This window comes from Moschus berezovskii, chromosome 2, assembly GCF_049115385.1.
Source record: "Moschus berezovskii isolate FMDL1 chromosome 2, NW_MosBer_1.0, whole genome shotgun sequence".
Taxonomy (NCBI): Eukaryota; Metazoa; Chordata; class Mammalia; order Artiodactyla; family Moschidae; genus Moschus; species Moschus berezovskii.
This window is the reverse complement of record NC_142461.1, coordinates 18,244,890-18,264,511: the sequence shown is the minus strand read 5'-3', so window position 1 is coordinate 18,264,511 and position 19,622 is coordinate 18,244,890. Positions and strand designations below refer to the sequence as shown.

General features: G+C 37.0%; 1 protein-coding gene and 1 pseudogene across 15 annotated transcripts in view; one reads left to right on the top strand and one right to left on the bottom strand.

Annotated features, from left to right (window-relative positions):
* TRIP12 (thyroid hormone receptor interactor 12) overlaps positions 1 to 19,622 on the bottom strand; it is a 151,860-nt gene that overhangs the window by 42,623 nt on the left and 89,615 nt on the right. For all 15 annotated transcript variants that reach the window (XM_088845055.1, XM_055397299.2, XM_055397296.2 and 12 more), the window contains 8 exons: positions 18,857 to 18,952; positions 7,269 to 7,417; positions 4,561 to 4,596; positions 4,380 to 4,475; positions 3,195 to 3,287; positions 2,842 to 3,003; positions 379 to 447; positions 124 to 289 (listed from right to left, as the gene is read on the bottom strand). In XM_088845055.1, the coding sequence (XP_088701181.1) occupies positions 124 to 289; positions 379 to 447; positions 2,842 to 3,003; positions 3,195 to 3,287; positions 4,380 to 4,475; positions 4,561 to 4,596; positions 7,269 to 7,417; positions 18,857 to 18,952 (867 nt within the window). The remainder of the gene's footprint in view (positions 1 to 123; positions 290 to 378; positions 448 to 2,841; positions 3,004 to 3,194; positions 3,288 to 4,379; positions 4,476 to 4,560; positions 4,597 to 7,268; positions 7,418 to 18,856; positions 18,953 to 19,622) is intronic.
* LOC148778501 (mitochondrial import inner membrane translocase subunit TIM14 pseudogene) lies at positions 17,475 to 17,825 on the top strand (annotated as a pseudogene).

The following is a 19,622-nucleotide window of genomic DNA, read 5'->3' as shown; positions in this document are numbered from 1 at the left end:
CTTTATTATCCAGTGCCTACATATTAGTGATTTCTACTTGCTTATGTTGACTCTACTTATCAACAGAGGTTAAACACACACAAATTTTTCTTGTTTAAAACAGAATAATAAAATAGCACTTACTTTGCTTCATAAGTTGAACTGCTAAAGTTGGACAATTGGAACACATCAGAGAAAACATGCGAACCACCATTATAAACATCCCAGAACTTAAAATTGGTGGAGTTACTACCAATAGTTGTTGAACATTTGTTAGCAGATCTTTGGAAGCAACCTGCTGGAGTAAATTCTGCAGAAACACAAGAAAAAAAAAAACTGTTACATCCTGAGTTAGCAGTTTAACAACTTCATGAGAATATCAACAGACTAAATGCTTACCTCCTCATGTTGGAAGTTGTCCACTAGACGTGCAAAACAAAGGCAAGTGCTTTCTACTGACTTTTTGTCCTGTTTTTTTTTTTTAAATAAAGGAAAATAAAGTTTGTTAATATCAAACATTTTCACTGTCCTTTATCACTGCCTTATCTTCTTCCTAACCCCAAATTCTTCAAAGATGTGAGCTTTGAAAATGCTGTGAACCTAAGCAAGCAATCAGTAGAGTCATGATTTCAATGCAAAGGGAAATCATACTGATAAAATCTGTATAAGACCTCAACAAATAAAAAGCAAGTTATATAAAAAAAGAACAACTTTTGTGCTTCTACAATTTCAATACCTAAACAAAAACTATAATAAACATCCTATCATTTTAAACAGACTTACAAGTAGAAACTTTCAAAATATGCACACACTAAAAAGTTGTAAACAGTGAAGTATGTGTGAGCCAGAGGTTTACTGATTAAGAAAAACTTGGTGTAGACTTGCTATATTCACTGTAAAAACAGTCTAAAAATACTGTCTGAGTGGTCTCATTGAGAAAACACTTGGAACATCCCCTTTGGAATAACAGAAAGAACAATTTAATGGCATGAGTATTTGGAACTGTTCAGTTCAGTTTAGTTGCTCAGTTATGTCCGACTCTTTGCAACCGCATGGACTGCAGCATACCAGGCCTCCCTGTCCATCACCAACTCCTGGAGTTTACTCAAACTCATGTCCATTGAGTTGGTGTTGACTTTTTTAATTGATAAATTGACTTCAGATGCAAAAACTAGACTTGCTTGTCCAAAATGAATTATCTGGTATTATAAAAGCCCTACACCTTCGCTGTCACTACCTAAGTCTAAAAAGGATGCCCACTATTTAACTTCTCTGACTCTCAAGCCTTACTTTCAAAATAAGGTGCTAAGATCACAGCTAACTAGAAAACATTTCTAGCCCCTCACTGTAAAGCTATCTCAGCCTGCTAAGTTTTTCAAAATAAAAAATGGATGGCACTATTTGTGTCTAAATCATCTTAGAAGCAAAACGCCCCAATGATTCAATAATCAATGTAATTTTACCTATCTCCTTATTTAATACAGGCATACCTCATTTTATTGTACTTCATTTTAGTGTAATTTGCAGATACTGCAGTTCTTACAAATTGAAGGTCTGTAGAAACCCTGCACCAAGCAGGTCTGTTAACACCATTTGTCCAACAGCATTTACTCACTTCCTCTCCCTGTACCACATTTTGGTAAATCTTGTGATACTTTAAACTCTGTTGCTGCTGCTAAGTCACTTCAGTTGTGTCCGACTCTGTGTGACCCCACAGACGGAAGCCCACCAGGCTCCCCCGTCCCTGGGATTCTCCAGGCAAGAACACTGCAGTGGGTTGCCATTTCCTTCTCCAATGTGTGAAAAGTGAAAGTGAAGTCGGTCAGTCGAGTCCGACCCTTAACGACCCCACGGACTGCAGCCTATCAGGCTCCTCCATCCATGGGATTTTCTAGGCAAGAGTACTGGACCTACCACCAAAAAGATTGCTACCCACTGAAGAATCAAATGCAGTGGTTACTGTGTTTTTTAAACCATGAAGTATTTCTTAATTAATGTATGTACATAGCTTGTTTTTTTTTTTAAAGACACAAGCTCACTTTAAACAGACTACACTACAGTGAAACACAGCTTTCACCTGCACCAGGAAACCAAAAAATTCTTGTGACGCCCTTTATTGTTATCTTTTGCTTTACTGCAGTGGTTGGAACCAAATCCACAGTATCTCAGAGGTATGCCTCTATGTTTTATGTATCTAATTTTCTCTGAGATGCTTTTAAGCATATTTTGTAAAGATGACTTAAAAGCCAGATCTCTTAAAATCTCTTTAGCAATAAGAACACTTTGAAACATTACAAGAAAATTCCATTTCTCTACAACCTTGAAACTTGACTCATCTGTCCTGCAACAAAGGCTACATGAGCTGCGCTTATTATATCACACACCAGGCCCACTGATGCCTTCTCCTCTACAGCTGCTCCTGCTCTTTGCCAGTCCCAGATAGCTGCAATCTACATTTCTTATTTCAATTTTATGTGGAACATACATAGTCTCATCTCTTCTCTGATCTTAATCCACACCCTCTCTGATCCTGTCTGCCTAATTCAACAGCTTTCAAGAAAGGGTGATCTTTACAAAAGGAAATTCTCATCGTATTACATAGGAAACACTCAAGTGTTTGCTGAAATAATAAATTCAACCCTAAAGTGAAAATAGTTGCTACCTTGTCATTTGGGTAAATCCACTGAAATTTCATAAAATAACCTAATACGATCCATGACTAATTAACAGGAAAAGACAAAGATCAGAACATTTCCAATTTACATACCCAGTTGGAAGATTTTAAGACTCCAGGTGAAACTGGCATTTTAAAAAAATTTAATAAAAATGTTTTATGCCACATAAGATAGGTTTGTATTTTACCTGGTGGGTTAGCCTTTGGGTAAGCAATGGGAGGGAATCTGCCACAAAATGGAATTCATCTGGCGTGATACTCTGGCAGCAATTGGCTGCAATTGCTAGTGCGTTTCTTTGGGCATTTATGCTGAAGAACTCTAGATACAGCAAGCAGTCTGCCAAACCACCCTAAAACATAGGAAAACTGTTAAAAGCGAAGAAGTACTCTTTTATCAACAATTATGAAAAGAAGAAAAACGTCTAGCACATCACTTGGAAAGAGCATGGGAACCTTACAGAGGTTGCGATCTAGGAGCTAATACAAGTACGGATCTAAAATTCAACATTAAAGGAAACAGTCCTTTGGTAACAACACTTACCGCCTGGAGAATGGCTTTACTGTGTCTACGTGATAACATCTCCAAGGCCGTCAAGGCCTGCTCAGCCACATCAATACACTGAATAACTTGCAGCTGGGAACATATAAATAAGGAACAAAGTTATCATTCAAGTGCTCTACTTGCTACTCATCTTCTATGTGAATAGACATCTCTAATTTTCATCAATCTATACTGCCTCTATGCTTCCCTGGTGGCACAGTGGTAAAGAATCCGCCTGCCGATGCAGGAGGTGACAGCTATGATCCCTAGGTTGGGAATATTCCTGGAGAAGGAAATGGCAACCCACTCCAGTATTCTTGCCTGGGGAATCTCATGGACAGAGGAGCCTGGCAGGCTACAGTTTATGGGGTCGCAAAAAGTCGGACATGATTTAGCGACTAAACAATAAATATTGCCTCTAACCTGAAACCCACCACAGGAAACCAGTGACTTATGCATGTAAGCTATAACATATTGGCAATATAGCTTCCTTCCAACCACTTTATAAGATGTTGAAAAATATGTTTTATATAAAGAATAAACTAAATTCAATTATATAACTTTAAATCTTCAGATTTAAAATAAAGGGTTGGTTTATGGAACGAATTTTAAAAATCAAGTTTTACAGTTTTTAGCATATTTCAAGATTTTCAGATAATGCAAATTTTATTGTGCATTAAAAAGAAAAATGTCCTTAAAACAGACCAAAAACAACCTACCACAGACCATATGAAAAAATTTCCTTTCTCCACTGCCTCACTTTATGACCTTGAGCAAGGCATTTTGTCTGGCTCAGCCTCCTCAGCTGTAAAATGAGGGTATAAATAGCTATCAACCTCACTGGGATGTTTTCTAGAAACAATGAAATCATTTTCAATCAAGTGCTTTAAGTTCTTCTCTGAAAGAGTTTACACTAGTGCAATAACTGCCATTATTAAAAATTTTAACACTGGGATGATTTAACAAATGCTTTATTAGCATCAGCTTTAAACTAAGCTCTGCTAAACACGAAACATTTTTCTGGAATCTTGGCTAGAAAATATACTTTAGTTAGATAATAGATGCTAAAATGTGTCTTTTAATGTGGCCTTACAATCTGATACAGAACTTTAGAATTCAGCAGTCAGGAGGTCTCATTGATTCCTCTATGCCTGCTTTCTAACAGTTGGGCAAAAGTAGGATTACCTTTTCTAAAAAGACGGGAATTGCATCTACTACCACAGCCGATGATCGAGGAAGTGCTTCCATCATGTATGTTAAGGCTCGACAAGCATGGTTCATCTAGAAAAGAAGTCATGTTCACTCAATAAAAACAACAAAAAAAATAAGTTTGGAGTGATTCTTTTAATACACAGCACATACTTACAATATCAAAATTATGCTCCATCTGCAGCAATGTTATCTGTTTAAAAAGATTTTAAAAAGTATTAGAAGCTATATTCTTAAAAGTCCTAGAAGTATTTCTTCTATTTCAACTGGAATAGAACAGTATGACTCATGAAATTTACCATAAAAAAAAATAACCTCTAGTTAAAACCTAGCATGTATACACAAGAAATGCTTATGCTTAGGATGGCATGACTCGCACACTGAAGCTCTGACATGGGATAATCATCACCTCATGATTTGCGTCAAAAACAAAGCACTCATGTTGCTTACAACCAACCCTCCCAGTACCACTATTTCCCATTTCAGAAGCCCATGAAAACATCACTGCGGACTTATCTGTCAGCAAATACTTCATACACAAATAAATGGACCAGAAGCCCACAGAAATTTGTTAAATTAACAACTATCAATACAGATTCAGTATCATAGCTTAAACTCTTAATCAGCTTCTCTAAAAGTTGAGCTCAGCACCACTTAATTCAGCTGTAAAATACACAGCAGTATAGAATTTGAACACAATATTGATCACATGAAAAACGAATTAGGCACTAATTAAAACTCAATATAATTATTTCACAAACACATGAATTAGTCCAAACATCTGATCTGATTTTAGTTTTTCTTGTGGAAAAGACCTTAAGCAGTTTTCAACTGTGTTTTTCAAAAGAGGGCAAGCAAAACTACTATAGATACACACTCCATCTTCTTTAAGCACTAAAAGCTACCAAAGAAATTTCCTACTTGGGGAAGCAATCATTGCAGTTCAATGGAAAAGTTTAAATGTGTCAAATTTAAGCTGTAAAGTACCAATTAAATATATGATTATAATAAGACATCAGATATTCTAACATAATATTCATTTAATATGAATTCTTCTCAGCTCTGAATTATAATGGGTAATTATATCTATATACCAGAGGTCTTGATAACTATTTCTATTAAATATACCACATAAACCCACAAACACATGCGAGCATGCACACTGGCTCAAATCACCTATAAATCAGTCACAAGAAACATCTATTCTAAATTGAAAGGAATTGTTATGTTAACAGATAAAACAATAAGTTCTCCAATTCTTTAAGTGGGAATGAACCTTGTAAGACCACATTTGAGAACTGATGGAAATAGATTTTTCACCAAAATGACTGTTTATGGTCATACAAGTGTATGGTGATTGATGGATATATATTTGTAATATTCATTTGTTATGAAAGACAAATCTGGACAGCTCACTACTAATAGCATGAGCTGACTTGCACAGGTTCACTAAGTACTCAAATCTAATCAATAACCAGCAAATTAAGAAAACTAGATTGTGTTAATGTTTCGGTCCAGATTTAACAGCTTCTTTATTTAACTAAAAGCTGCAGTTTAAAAGAGATAGTATTGCTACATGGTAACCTAGTTCTTTATTACTGTTTATTTTTAAATGAACAAAAACAAACAAGGAAGTTAATTCAGGTCATAAAAGACAGCTATTGAAGAAATCAATAACTTGAGCATGCATGTAAACATCGGTAAATGTCAGAGTACAAAGGATAATATCACTTTCATGAAATGTTAAAAATATTAATATGCAAGCCTCTGGGATGGCACAGGTAGGCTTGAGAGCCAGGTTCTGTTAGCAGGAGGTCCGCACGGGAAGAGACACTGCTCTATCCTTCACTACTCTCTGCTAGAGCAGAGCCAGCCAACAAGTGAGAACAAGCAGAATGAAGACTGTATCATCCTGTATTGGACTGGTCTCCACTCAGCTCTCTCCGTAATCTGATAATGTGATCAAATGAGACAATCTGATACTCCAATCCTGGTTCCATTTTTGTCAACTTTACTAGATGTGCAAACAAAGACTTAAATGATATTTATTTTAACTTGCAATGTAATATATGCTATGAATATATTCATGTCTATGTTAATCTTGTCATGATTTTATTCAGACTTAATTTTAATCTTAAATTATAATCAATTTCTTTAATCTTGCATTGTGAATATTATCAAACCACTACATAAAAGACTTATCATGCTCAAGGGCCTACACACTTTCTGATGGCAATTTCTTTTTGTTTTCACATTAAAAAGCTTAAGGAATTAAGATGTTAATAAATTCTAAACATCAACTCATAACTATTGAAAAATCATTAGATTTTTTTAACTCGTTTTTCTATTGCTGAGTACTGCTGTTTTTTTTCTCCTGTTTCTGTTCAACATAACTCCCTTTTTTAAGCTGGAGGATCCATTTGGTCTTCTGGCTGGACTGCATGGCCATGCACACAACTATCAAGCAGGAAGTACTGACTGCCTACAAAGACAACCCACAAGTGAGCTGTTTTGTTATTGTCCCTCGAATCACCAGTTTAAAAGAAAAAAATAAGCATGTGAGTTTTGGCACAGTAAGTCAAGTTACCACCTAAAGGGGATAACCGCTTAAAACGGAAAACCACATGGGTCATTTAAGTATCAAAGATAAGGTAACTATTCATCAAGAGATGGTTTTGAAATTTTAGTCATTCATCAAGTCATGCACAATCTCTATAGGCCTGAAATAAAAGGATAAGCCACACTCTACTATCTCTTAGTTCTATTATATTCTAAAGTTCCTAATGACAATGATCATGCTTTTAGTAAAAATAAAAGCAGCATTCAGGGCATGAGCAGGATAAAATGAGGGGAAAATTCTCTTACCAAAGCTGGAACCACACTCTTGACAGGAAACCCGCCCAGCGTCTCCTCATTCCCCATGACTAGTAATTGACACATCTCAATAACGGCCTGGAGCTGCTGGCTTTCGTCGCTTGCTTGTAGTCCTTGCAGAAGCTGCTGGGCCTTAGAACCTGCACACAGAAATAAAACCAATACTTTTAAACCTTTAAGAAAATTACTACTAGGTGTTAAGTGTGACTTTACACAGTCAGCTGGCTACTTTTCTTTGGATCCCAACTACAAGAGGGATTTTACTCTGCCTTGGTGTGCTGTGATTCATGGGGTCGCAGAGAGTTGGACACGACTGAGCGACTGAACTGAACTGAAAGCAATGTCACAATTATTCATATTCTTCTCTTTTACTTTTTATCTTTTTAAATGAGAGATGCTGATTGGCTTTAACAGATGCAACAAAAAGTAACATCCATAAGACTAACATGGACTGACTACATTTAGCATGGATGTGCTTAGCTGCTCAGTTGTGTCCAACTTTTTGCGATCCCATGGACTGCAGTCTGCCAGGTTCTTCACTCCATGGGGATTCTCCAGGCAAGAATACTGGAGTGGGTTGCCATGCCCTCCTCCAGGGGATCTTTCCAACCCAGGGATCGAACCCAGGTCTCCCATATTGCAGGCAGACTCTTTACTGACTGAGCCACCAGGGAAGCCCAAGAATAGTGGAATGGGTAGCTTATCTCTTCTCCAGGGGATCTTCCTAACCCAGGAGTTGAACTGGGGTCTCTTGTATTACAAGCAGATTCTTTATCAGCTAAGCTACCTGCTTTTAAAAATATGCATTATCTAGTGAGCAAAGTCTTCTGCCATAATAAAAATCTGGTAAACAATGATGCCCAGGCATCAAAGAAAACGTTATATACCTCTAAACACCTCCATCAGAATAAATGGAATCCAAGCAACAGTGAAAAGATGGAAATAAACAGAATAATGCATCTAGCAAAAGGGAAAGACAACAATGATTTCCCAAAACATCAAAAGATGGGCCTTTTCACCTCCTCTCATTTTATGTGCATATGCTGCTATCACAGTGCTTTAGAGAGCATCTACCTTTAAGGTTTAATTCCATCCTCAAAACATTGAAAAATGCTAAGACTCAACTACCATAATAAATAAGTTATCAATAAACTAAGTCAAAAATAAAGTCTACAAACGTCATTTCAAATTTTCCTCGACACCCTCCGTCTTGTAACCACTATTAACTCCATTAAAACTTACAAATGTAAACCTGACGTTATTCAAACCCTTTCATTCTCAAGACCTTTTCCAATTGCTCCTTGTATATTGGATTTTTTCCACTTACTACTGAAATGCTTAGAAATGATACACATTTGGAAAACTGTCAATGAATATAGAATTCACATGAACAGCAGTTTTTTTTTTTCCAATTAAACACGAATGGTCTTCTTGGAGGGCAAACACCTTTCAAAGGGATGCACAATAATCCTCACAAAGTCTGTTTTCTCTATTATTTAAGGCTGTGGCTAACAAACTGCGGAATATCACCAACTTCTTTCATCATAATTAAAAGTCCACCCAGAAATATACTACAAGAAATTCAAGTTCAAAGGGACAGCATCTTTAAAATTTTTCAAACTAAATAATATCAGTCCACTTAGGGCAGGCTTATCATTTTTGTGTTGAAATAATATGAGAGAAAAAAAAATGAAGGGAAAATAACTGTGAAAACAAAAGAATCCTTAGCTGCTTCTGGATTTGTTTTTAAAGAACGAAATCATTCAAAGTATACCCTAAAAACCACAACCAAAAATAGGAAAAATTAAGACAAGCAATGGTATGTCTTATAAACATTGAGGCTGGCAGTTCGAAGCATATGGATCATTGCAGCATGATCAAAGTAATCATTAAAAAAAAAAAATTGTCATAATGCCACTGGTCTTTTGGGATGGTCGTAAAAAGAACTTATCCCAAACTGAAAGCACAACAAAAAGTCAATGCCATTATTTTCTTTCGCTATATGAAGAGAAACAACCTCAAACAGATTAGTGAATTTTGGTTCTAAGGATTATTCTATACAAAATTACTGAGAATCCCTGCCCAGTTCCAAAAGCACTCTTGTGTACATGGTTTATATCTATTGCTATTTATAAAATGTGTCGGGAACTAAAATAGAAAAAAAAATTAAATACTTGATTAATCCATTACATATTAATATAAACAAACATTTTGTGGAAAAGACCGTATTTTTCCAAAATAATAAAAATGTAGTGTTAAGCAGCACTATTTTGCTGTTGTTGCAAATAATTTAAATGTCAAGCTTAATAAAAGAGCTATACAGTCACTTTCACTTCCACTCTCAACCTATGATACAAGGTGATCTGAGATGAAGTGTTAAAAAAAAAAAAAAAAAGGACCCTACTTTGTCAAGATTATTTAAAAGACATGTACCTATTTAACACTGCAGAATAACATGACTGCCAGTCATTTGGTGTCTCTGCCTTGATTCTTATTAAGGTACCAGCAATTTTATACCCACCACAGCTTTTACACTTTTAGTTCAAACAAGGGAAAAGGAAAAACCTTACTAATTACCATCAGCCTTGGCCTTATGAATTCAATGAAAGGATCTCAGGCACGACCAAGGAACTCACAAACCACACTTTGAAAAAACCACACTATCAAAGATTATGGGTCAGAAGGCAAACGTTTTTTATAAAGAGCCAAGAAAGTAAGTGTTTTTGGCTTTATAAGCCACAGGGTCGCTGTTGCTACTACTCAACCCTGGCACTGTGGCATGAAAACAGACACAGGCAATAAGCCAAGCATGGCTATATTCCAACCAAATTTTATTTACACACACTGAGATTTGAATTTCATTTAATTTTCATGTAACAAAATATTACTTCTTTAAAACTTTTTCAGCCATTTAAAAATCATTTTTAGTTCACAGGTTCTATCAAAACAAGCAGGAGACTGACGTGGCCCATGGGCAGGAGTTTACCAACTGCTGATACTGAGGAAAGAGAAGTCCCAGCATTTCAGGGAGTCACAGGAGGCTGGTGTGATCAAGTGTGAATTGGCCCCACTGGACATGTGCTAAGTTCTGAGGCCGTGAAGAGGACCATGGATTGAGTCAGAGGTTCTGCTAAGACAATGCAAACTCCTACAGTCTCAGGGTACTCAGAGGACAAAGTCCCCACAGAGGGAGGAAGCCTGATTCAAACACCCCCATGACTCAAAGGCCACCCATCCTCAAGACATCTGCAACATTTTCAAACTGCATAATGAATATAAAGTCTAAGTAGGTGGAGATCTGCAAAGTTCTCAACAGCACAAACGCTGGGAGAGGGAATTTCCTGGAGGTTCAGTGGATAGGACTCAGCTTTCAGTGCCGAGGGTGTGGGTTCAATCCCTGGTCAGGAAACCAAGATCCCACAAGGTGCGTAGTATGGAAAAATTCAAAAAAGAAAATAGGAACCACCCCCCCCATACCTCCGCAAAAACCCCTGGGAGGCTCATGACAAACAGGGATAAGCCAGAAGTGAAATGAGACATATATGAAACAAGCTACAGCCCTGACTGGAGCAAAGTGGTCAGTTTCTGACAGTGTTTAACACTGAAGAAGAGGAAACACTAATAGAAAACACCACTTGGGGTCTCTTCAGTTCATATAATCGATGACCAGATTTATAAAGAGGCTGAGGAGTATGTGACTAACAATCAAAAGAGGGGAAAAGACAATAGAAGCAGGCTAACACCACTAGAAACTATAAACTAGGTTTTCTGTAACTATGATTGTGTTAGACACTCAGTCACGTCCAACTCTTTGCCAGGCTCCTCTGTCCATGCAATTTTAGAGGCAAGAATACTGGAGTGGGTTGTCATTCTCTTCTCCAGGGGATCTTCCCAACCCAGGGATCAAACCTGGGTCTCCCGCATTGCAGGCAGATTCTTTACTGTCTGAGCCACCAGGGAAGGCTCCGTAACTATAATTAATAAATTGCAAATGTAAGCAATGGAGGAAGTGATAGTTAAAGAGCTTGGGATCAACATGTATGCACTGCTATATTTAAAATGGATAACCAAAAAAGTCCTACACAGCATAAAAAAGTCATATACAGCACAGGGAACTCTGCTTAATGTCATGTGGCAGCCTGGATAGGAGGGGAGTTTAGGAGAAAACGGATACATGTATATATATGGATGTTTGTTTTGGTGTCCACCTGAAACTATCACAACATAGTTAACTGGCTATACTCCAATACAAAATAAATAAAACAAATTGCAAGGATAAACAAAGATGGACAAAATGGAATGTAGTGAATTTCAAAAAGAACTGGAATCTATTTTTAAAAATCAAATAACTGCCTAGAACTGGAAAATACCTGAAATCTAAAATTCATTGATGAATTTAACCAAAGATGGAAGAAGAAAACAGAAAAATGAATTAGCGAATTTGAAATGTGGTCAACAGAAAGTTTTCAAACTAGGCATAAGAAAAAAAAAATAATTCTGGGAAAAACAAAAACAGAGCTAGAGAGACCCAGAGGATGAAGTGCAAAGTCTCAACGTGTACAATCCTGATACTCCCAGAGAAAATGAAGAAGAATACTTGAATAGATAATGAGATAAGAGAAACAATATATGAAGAGATAATGGCCAACAATTTTCCAGAACTGATGAAAGGTATCAACTCACAGATTCAAGGGTTCAGTGAAACTCAAGCAAATTGAAAATGAAAGAAAACGTCACATGGGCCTAATATAGTCAAACTATTGAAAATTAATACAAAGTAAATCTTAAAAGAACCCAAGGAAGAAAAGAATTGCCTTGAAAAGGCTATAGTAAGATTTTTAAACAGAAACTATGGAAATCAGAAGAGACATTACAAAGGGCTAACATGAGACTTTTACACCTGGGGAAATGATCTTTTGAAACTTAAGGCAAATCAAAGATTTCTCAAACAAAAGCAGAGAGAAATCACTACTAGCATTTATACCTATGTAAGAAAAGTTCTTTAGGCTGAAGGGAAACAATCCAGATAGGAGAAAGGAACTGCAGGAAAGAAGTAACAGTACTGGAAATGGTACATATATGTGGCCAAAACTAAAAGATGATGAATGTTTTAAAGCAAAAACTGCCCCATTGTCTAACACATGTATAAGCAAAACAAAACAACAACATAAAGGATGGCAAGAGGAAAAGTTAAACTGCAGTGACGTGCTTACACTGTTTGGGATATGATAACATTATTACTATAAAGTAGGCGATGTATAATAGCCCAAGGATATGCATTATAATCTCCAAAAGAAGCTGATTTATCTATATCTGCCAAAATGCTGTGTGTATTTATACCCTTTCTACCACAATCCCCTTTCTAGAAATCTATCCTAAAGATAAAAGGAAAAAATAGGAAAGCTGTATTTCACTGTAACACAACCAAGACTGGAAGTTACCCTAAAGTGCAACACTGGACTGGCTAAGAAACTGTACATCCACACACTGCAGCATTATGACAGCTTTACAAAGGTATGGGGGACCCTCCCCTCCCTCTCTCCCACCCCCTTCTCTCTGTGCATGATGAGGACAGCATCCATGAAGGGTGAACACCAAGATTTACTGTTAAAAGGAAGGCAAAGCAAAGTTTACTACTCTTATCTAAGAAAGGCAGTGTGTATGAAGTAGATAATATGGATTTGTTTTTGTTTTCTTAAGTAAACAGCAAAAGGACAGGCCATAAAATTACAAAGGTTATTTGTGTGGGAGGAGGAAACAGGCTAAAGGGGTAGTAAAAGATGTCAAGACTTTTAAAAATTTATAGATCTGACTTCAGGAACCGTGTAAATAACATGAATTATAAAAGCCAGATAACATTTTAAAGTCAATACCTAAAAATTATAAGCAAAATGAAACAAAGGAGCCAAACCAACCTGGCAGCATGAACATAATTATTTCAAATGACTCTAAAATACATAAAGTGAGATACAACCCAAGAACCAAAAAAAAAAAAACTATTGCAAAATTAAAACTTTCTCAATGTGACTATTTTTGGTGTAAAGCTGAATTTTGTACTGTAGGATAAAGTAAATAAATAAATGAAAGTGACATTCGCTCAGCCATGTCCAGCTCTCTGTGACCCCAGGGACTGTAGCCTGCTGGGTTCCTCTGTCCATGGAATTCTCCAGGCAAGAATACTAGAGTGTGTAGCCATTCCCTTCTCGAGGGACCAAAAGCAGGTCTCCAACATGGCAGGCACATTCTTTACCATCTGAGCCACCAGGGAAGTCCTAATAAATAAATCCTGGGAACGGAAACTTTTGGTATGAAATATCCGATAAATAAAATCCCTGAAGACCTGAATTTGAATTGGCATTATCAGTATGAACTCATTATTTTTATCTTAAAAGATTAAGGATAATCATTTCCTAAGTTTGTCCATTAAACGAGTCTAATAACAATGATCAATCCAGTAGCAAATACACCTACAGCCAAGACTGTTGGATCTAAATACCATTTCCTATAAAGAAAACCAGGGCTCTCTGAGGCAATGCCTGATTTCAGGTGTGGGGTTGGAGTTGTTCAGTTTGACTCACCAGAAAGCCAAGAGGGCTTCAAAAACTACTGATATCACACCAAAAAGTTCAAAGAGTGGAAAATTTAATCATCAATGAAAATCAGTGAAACATCTAAAACACATTTCAACCTGCTTGACAATGATACTTAATAACAACAGCACTCTGAATGGAAAACTGGTAAATAAAGGGTAGGAGATATTTTTCCTATGCCAACTATTCTCCTGGGTAACCAAATAGAAGGGAGAGATATTCTTTCTATGGGCTTACCAGGTGGCTTTGATAGTAAAGAATCAGATGGCAATGTGGGAGACCTGGGTTCGACCTCTGGGTCGGGAAGCCCCCCTGGAAAAGGAAATGGCTACCCACTCCAGCAGTCTTGTCTGGAAAAGTCCTTGGACAGAGGAGCCTGATGGGCTACAATCCACAGGGCCACAAAGAATAGGGGCATGACTCAGTATATATTTCAACAAAATTTCTTCTTTTACTCCTAATAAATGGAGACTGATCATTAATATGAAATACTTTCATTTGTAATCCCTGTTATCTAGGAACCGAGTTTTGATGGCTTAGGAGGTGATCTCACTTTGTATGCTTCCTAAATATGAGAAAACACTACCACTTCAGCAGTGTCTTTCCCCATCAGAGGAGGAAAATTAAGAATCAAACTTGAACCTGGAAAAGTCTCTAGACCCAACTACCAGTTCACAGAAAATTTATTAATTTATTCATTTACTTTTGCTTTTCCATTTGAGACAATGGAAATCTGCTGACTGGCATCTATTAAGAAGGAATTACTGGTTTCTTTTTCAGATATAACAATAGTAATGTGGATGTATGTGCCTATGTATGTGTGTTTTAAGGGGCACTATCTTGAGCTACATGATGAAATGTTTATAGAAAAATTATAGACTGTCTAGGATTCATTTCAAATTAATGCAAGAGGAGAGATGTTGGTGAGTGTAAAGACAGACTGGCCATGAAGCAGGCACTGCTGAAGCTGAGTCGTGGGCATGGGTGTGTGTGACTATTTCTACTCTGGTTCTAGTATATCAGCTCAGTTCAGTTCAGTCGCTCAGTCGTGTCCGACTCTCCGCGACCCCATGAATCACAGCACGCCAGACCTCCCTGTCCATCACCAACTCCCGGAATTCACTCAAACTCATGTCCATTGAGTCGGTGATGCCATCCAGCCATCTCATTCTCTGTCATCCTCTTCTCCTCCTGCCCCCAACCCATCCCAGCATCAGAGTCTTTTCCAGTGAGTCAACTCGTTGCATGAGGTGGCCAAAGTACTGGAGCTTCAGCTTTAGAATCAGTCCTTCCAATGAACACCCAGGACTGATCTCCTTCAGAATGGACTGGTTGGATCTCCTTGCAGTCCAAGTGACTCTCAAGAGTTTTCTCCAGCACCACAGTTCAAAAGCATCAATTCTTCGGCGATCAGCTTTCTTCACAGTCCAACTCTCGCATCCATACATGACCACGGGAAATACCAGTGTATAGTTTACATTAATTCCACGTGCATTAATCAGGCCTTAATATGGAGTTCTGATGCTTAATGATAATATGCTTAGGTAGCTCAGAAACAATTTTTCTCTCCAGAAAAACAAAATTTCCCCCAAAATAAATGAAGTGGCAAAATAAATGAAATCAAATTTCTCTAAACACACACACACATACATTAACTTATGGCAAAGTATAGATCTTAATATAACCACAACACTGTCTAAAAATGTTAATATCCTTACTTTTATAGTTAGAAATTCAAATATATCCAGGTGAAAAAGTTAAAAAAAAGAATAGTCTTGGGAGTGGAGAGAACAATTAAGGGTATAAATGAAACAATGGTTGTGTGGACTGATAATTGTTGATGGGCTTATGGAAGTTTTTATACTACTAATACTTTCAACTTTCATGTGTTTGATCTTTTTCATAATAAAGATAAATCCTGATTATCCTTAGGATAAACCCCACATTTGCTGCTGGCCTGCAAAGGTCCAACATGACCTGCCAATTACCTATACATCTCAGATTTCATCTTCTACCACTTTCCTTTCACCTTCCTGTGCCCCTCCCGCAGTCTAATGAGCAGGCCAGGCTTATTTCCACCTCTGGCCATACAATTCCTTCTTCCTTCAGATCCTCTGCAGAGCTGGTTTTCTCACTTCGTTTTATTCAACACAAAATCTCCACACCTCAGAGAAGGTTTCTCTAACCAGCCTATCACCCCACCAGCAATCTCCTTCCATTCTCTGCTTCGTTTTCTTTCACTGCAATGACACTACCTAAAATTTTACTATGTAATGATTGTCTTCTTTACTGCAAGGGTCACACTCTAACAGGGAAGCTTTCATGCGGGACATATCTCTGCTTATCATCCTATTCATGACTCTGAACAATCCCAGTGCCTCATAAATGACACTGAATAAAAAATCAATATTCAAGGGTCCTCGAGAACTCTGCAGGAGAGTGTTATTTGAGAAATGAGTAACAGGGCAGCAAAAGAAAATAAAAACAAAAATACCAACTGCTTCTTAAAACCCTCAAGTATTTGGTTGGTCAAAAAGTTCAAGTTTTTCTGTAAGGTCAAGTTAAGATGCAAGTACATTAGAAATCTAGCCTTCTATTCATATTAAGTCAACAACTTAAAAAAAGAGATATGCAACAATCAACAAAGATTTACGGTATACACTGTGTGTGTGTATGCTTAGTCGCTCAGTTGTGTCTGATTCTTTGCGACCCCATGGACTGCAGGCTGCCAGGCTCCTTAGTCCATGGGGATTCTCCAGGCAAGAATATTGGAGTGGGTTGTCATGCCCTCCTTCAGGGGATCTGCCCAACCCAGGGATCAAACCCAGGTCTCTCACATTGCAAGCGGATTTCTAACCTGTCTGAGCCACCAGGGAAGCTCCCTATAGTCAATATCTTGTAGTAACCAATAGAAAATAATCTGAAAATAAATGTGTATACATATAATTGAATCACCTTTGCTGTGCACCTGAAACGTAAGTCAACTATACTTCAATAACATATATACATAATGGAAAAAAAAAGATTCAAGCACACATATATGAGCACATATACACACACTGCATTATTTTTTTTTAAAAAAAAAAGGATATTTTATTGAAAATTATATGAATATGTATTTTTAAGTTCAGAGCTAATAAGCTTCAGTACATTTTAGAAGTTTTTGAAATCAAGACTTAAGTCTGCAAATAGCCTACTGACTCTATGAAAACATTATAGATAAGTAAAAAAGAATGTATATATGTATGTAAAAAAGAATGGATGTATAACTGAGTCAATTTGTTGTACATCAGAAATTAATACAATGCTGTAAATCAATTATACTTCAATTTTTAAAAATGTTTAAATGTAAATTTTTTACTGCTTAAGGAAGCTAAAGGTAGTATTCTATACCAAACGGAATTTAATGGAATTTGTAATTACGCAAAATCATACTCTTAGTTACAAACTAAGACTTAAAGAGTCACTCTTGGTATTTCCTGGGCGCCCTTGCCTAGGTGGTTTGTAAGTGCTGGTGGTGGCGGAATCGCTTTGTGATAGAGGCATAAACTTGGTGGGCTGGGATGAACCGAGCTCCTGGTGGAGGCAGGGGAACCGAGCAGGTGCCATGGCCAGTACAGTGGTAGCAGTTGGACTGACCATTGCTGCTGCAAGATCTGCAGGTCGTTATGCTTTGCAAGCCATGAAGCATATGGAGCCTCAAGTAAAACAAGTTTTTCAAAGTCTACCGAAATCTGTCTTCAGTGGTGGCTATTACAGAGGTAGGTTTGAACTCAAAATGACAAAACAGGAAGCAGCATTAATACTAGGTGTAAGCCCTACTGCAAATAAAGCCAAAATAAGAGATGCTCATTGACGAATTATGCTTTTAAATCACCCAGACAAGGGAGGATCCCCTTATACAGCAGCCAAAATCAATGAAGCTAAAGATTTACTAGAAGGTCAAGCTAAAAAATGAAGTAAATGTATGACGGCTTTAAGTTCTTATTCACTTATGTGTACCAGCTTTTTATAATAAAATGCCTCAAACCTACAAATTTTAGAAGCTATTTAGCACAAGCTAAATCAAAGCCTTGGTATAAATCTGTTTAAATTTGAAGATTTTAAATCAGATTATAGATTATTTGCAGGTTATATTATGGCTAAATGCATACCATTGTGATGTTCACTACTCATTTGACAAATAATTTGGTACCTATTTCAAGACAAAGTGAACAGTCTCTGCCCTAAAGGAATCCCCAATCTAATGGGAGACTTGATAATTAAAATGTGATAAATACGACGGTATTAGCACAGGTTGCTTTAGTAGGGACTCATCTCACTGGGAGGGAAGGCTGTTCAAGGTACAGAGGACTCCCTACTCACTTAGAACCCTGAATTTTAAAGTGAGTTTAGCCACAACTTTAACCTAAGAAATTGATGTATGTATTTACCTCTTTGTCAGTGATAAATCTGAACTGTTTCAGATTTCATACATTAAAAACTGTAATAGTATGGTTTAAAAAAAAAAAAGTCACTCTTATGTCTACCATCTAAGACTTCTGAGTTTAGTTACTGGTAATTTGGCTGAGAAATCTTTCCTCTTGGGCTCATTGTATAATCAACTGCCTATTGGGTTACATTTTATTATACCATAAAAAACTCAAGACATGAATCTATGTAAATCATGCAATCAGATGTCATAATAACCAAAGTAATCACCTGAGAGTCTTTACTCCTCTACAGTTCAAAAAGAGAGTCTTGCTGTTAACTTTGGACGGTTTTCCAGTGGCTCCAATTTAGTAATCAAACATAAAAGGATAGAAGAATCTCTTGAAGCGTTGCTATTATTTAAGGTAAGAATATGCACAAGCCCTATTTTTTAAAATAGGTTAAAGTTCATGAGAAGTTCCTATGTGAAAATTCTCCTATATGAATAGATAAACAGTTTAAGAACAGTACTCAACTAATAGTTTTGAGGAGAGGACAAATTTAAAAGTATTCACTTACTAGCTCCGCTTCCAATTGTTCTATGGAAAAGCTGTGACATCCGAGGACCAAGAGGACCAAACAGGTGAGGGGGAAGACCCCTGGCCTCTAACAAAGCTAAGGGAAAGAGCAGAGCACGAGAAACAGTTAACACAACTTACCTCATCTAGAAGCTTCCAGCAACTGATTCATCACATAATTCTTTTAAACAATTCTACTTTCAATTTTAAACTTTAAGAGAAGCTACATGATATATTATTATATGTGAAACAGATTGCCAGCCCAGGTTCAATGCATGAGACAGGGTGCTCAGTGCTGGTGCACTGGGATGACCCTGAGGGATGGGATGCGGAGGGAGGGAGGTAGGAGGGGGGTTCAGGATGGGGAACACATGTACACCCATGGCTGATTCATGTCAATGTATGGCAAAAACCACTACAATATTGTAAAGTAATTAGCCTCCAATAAAAATAAAATTTAAAAAAAAGAGAAGCTACAAGAAACTTTTCAAAACCACACTTATATATACTAATGCAATTACTATAAATTACAATACCCATATGTGTCAACTCCAGAGCATCTTAAAGTTTTATGGAGATGTTAAACTTTAGTGCCAGCAGGGATGATGTAAATAGTCCAAGAGAAATGTAAAGTAAACATTTTGAAGAAGTTATATGTTAAGCACATTTGCTCTATTTTAACTCTATTATTTCCTAATCAGATATGATCATGAGATTCTCTAAAAACATAGGAAAAATCATTTTTATCAGTTTCCAAAAGTGAGAAA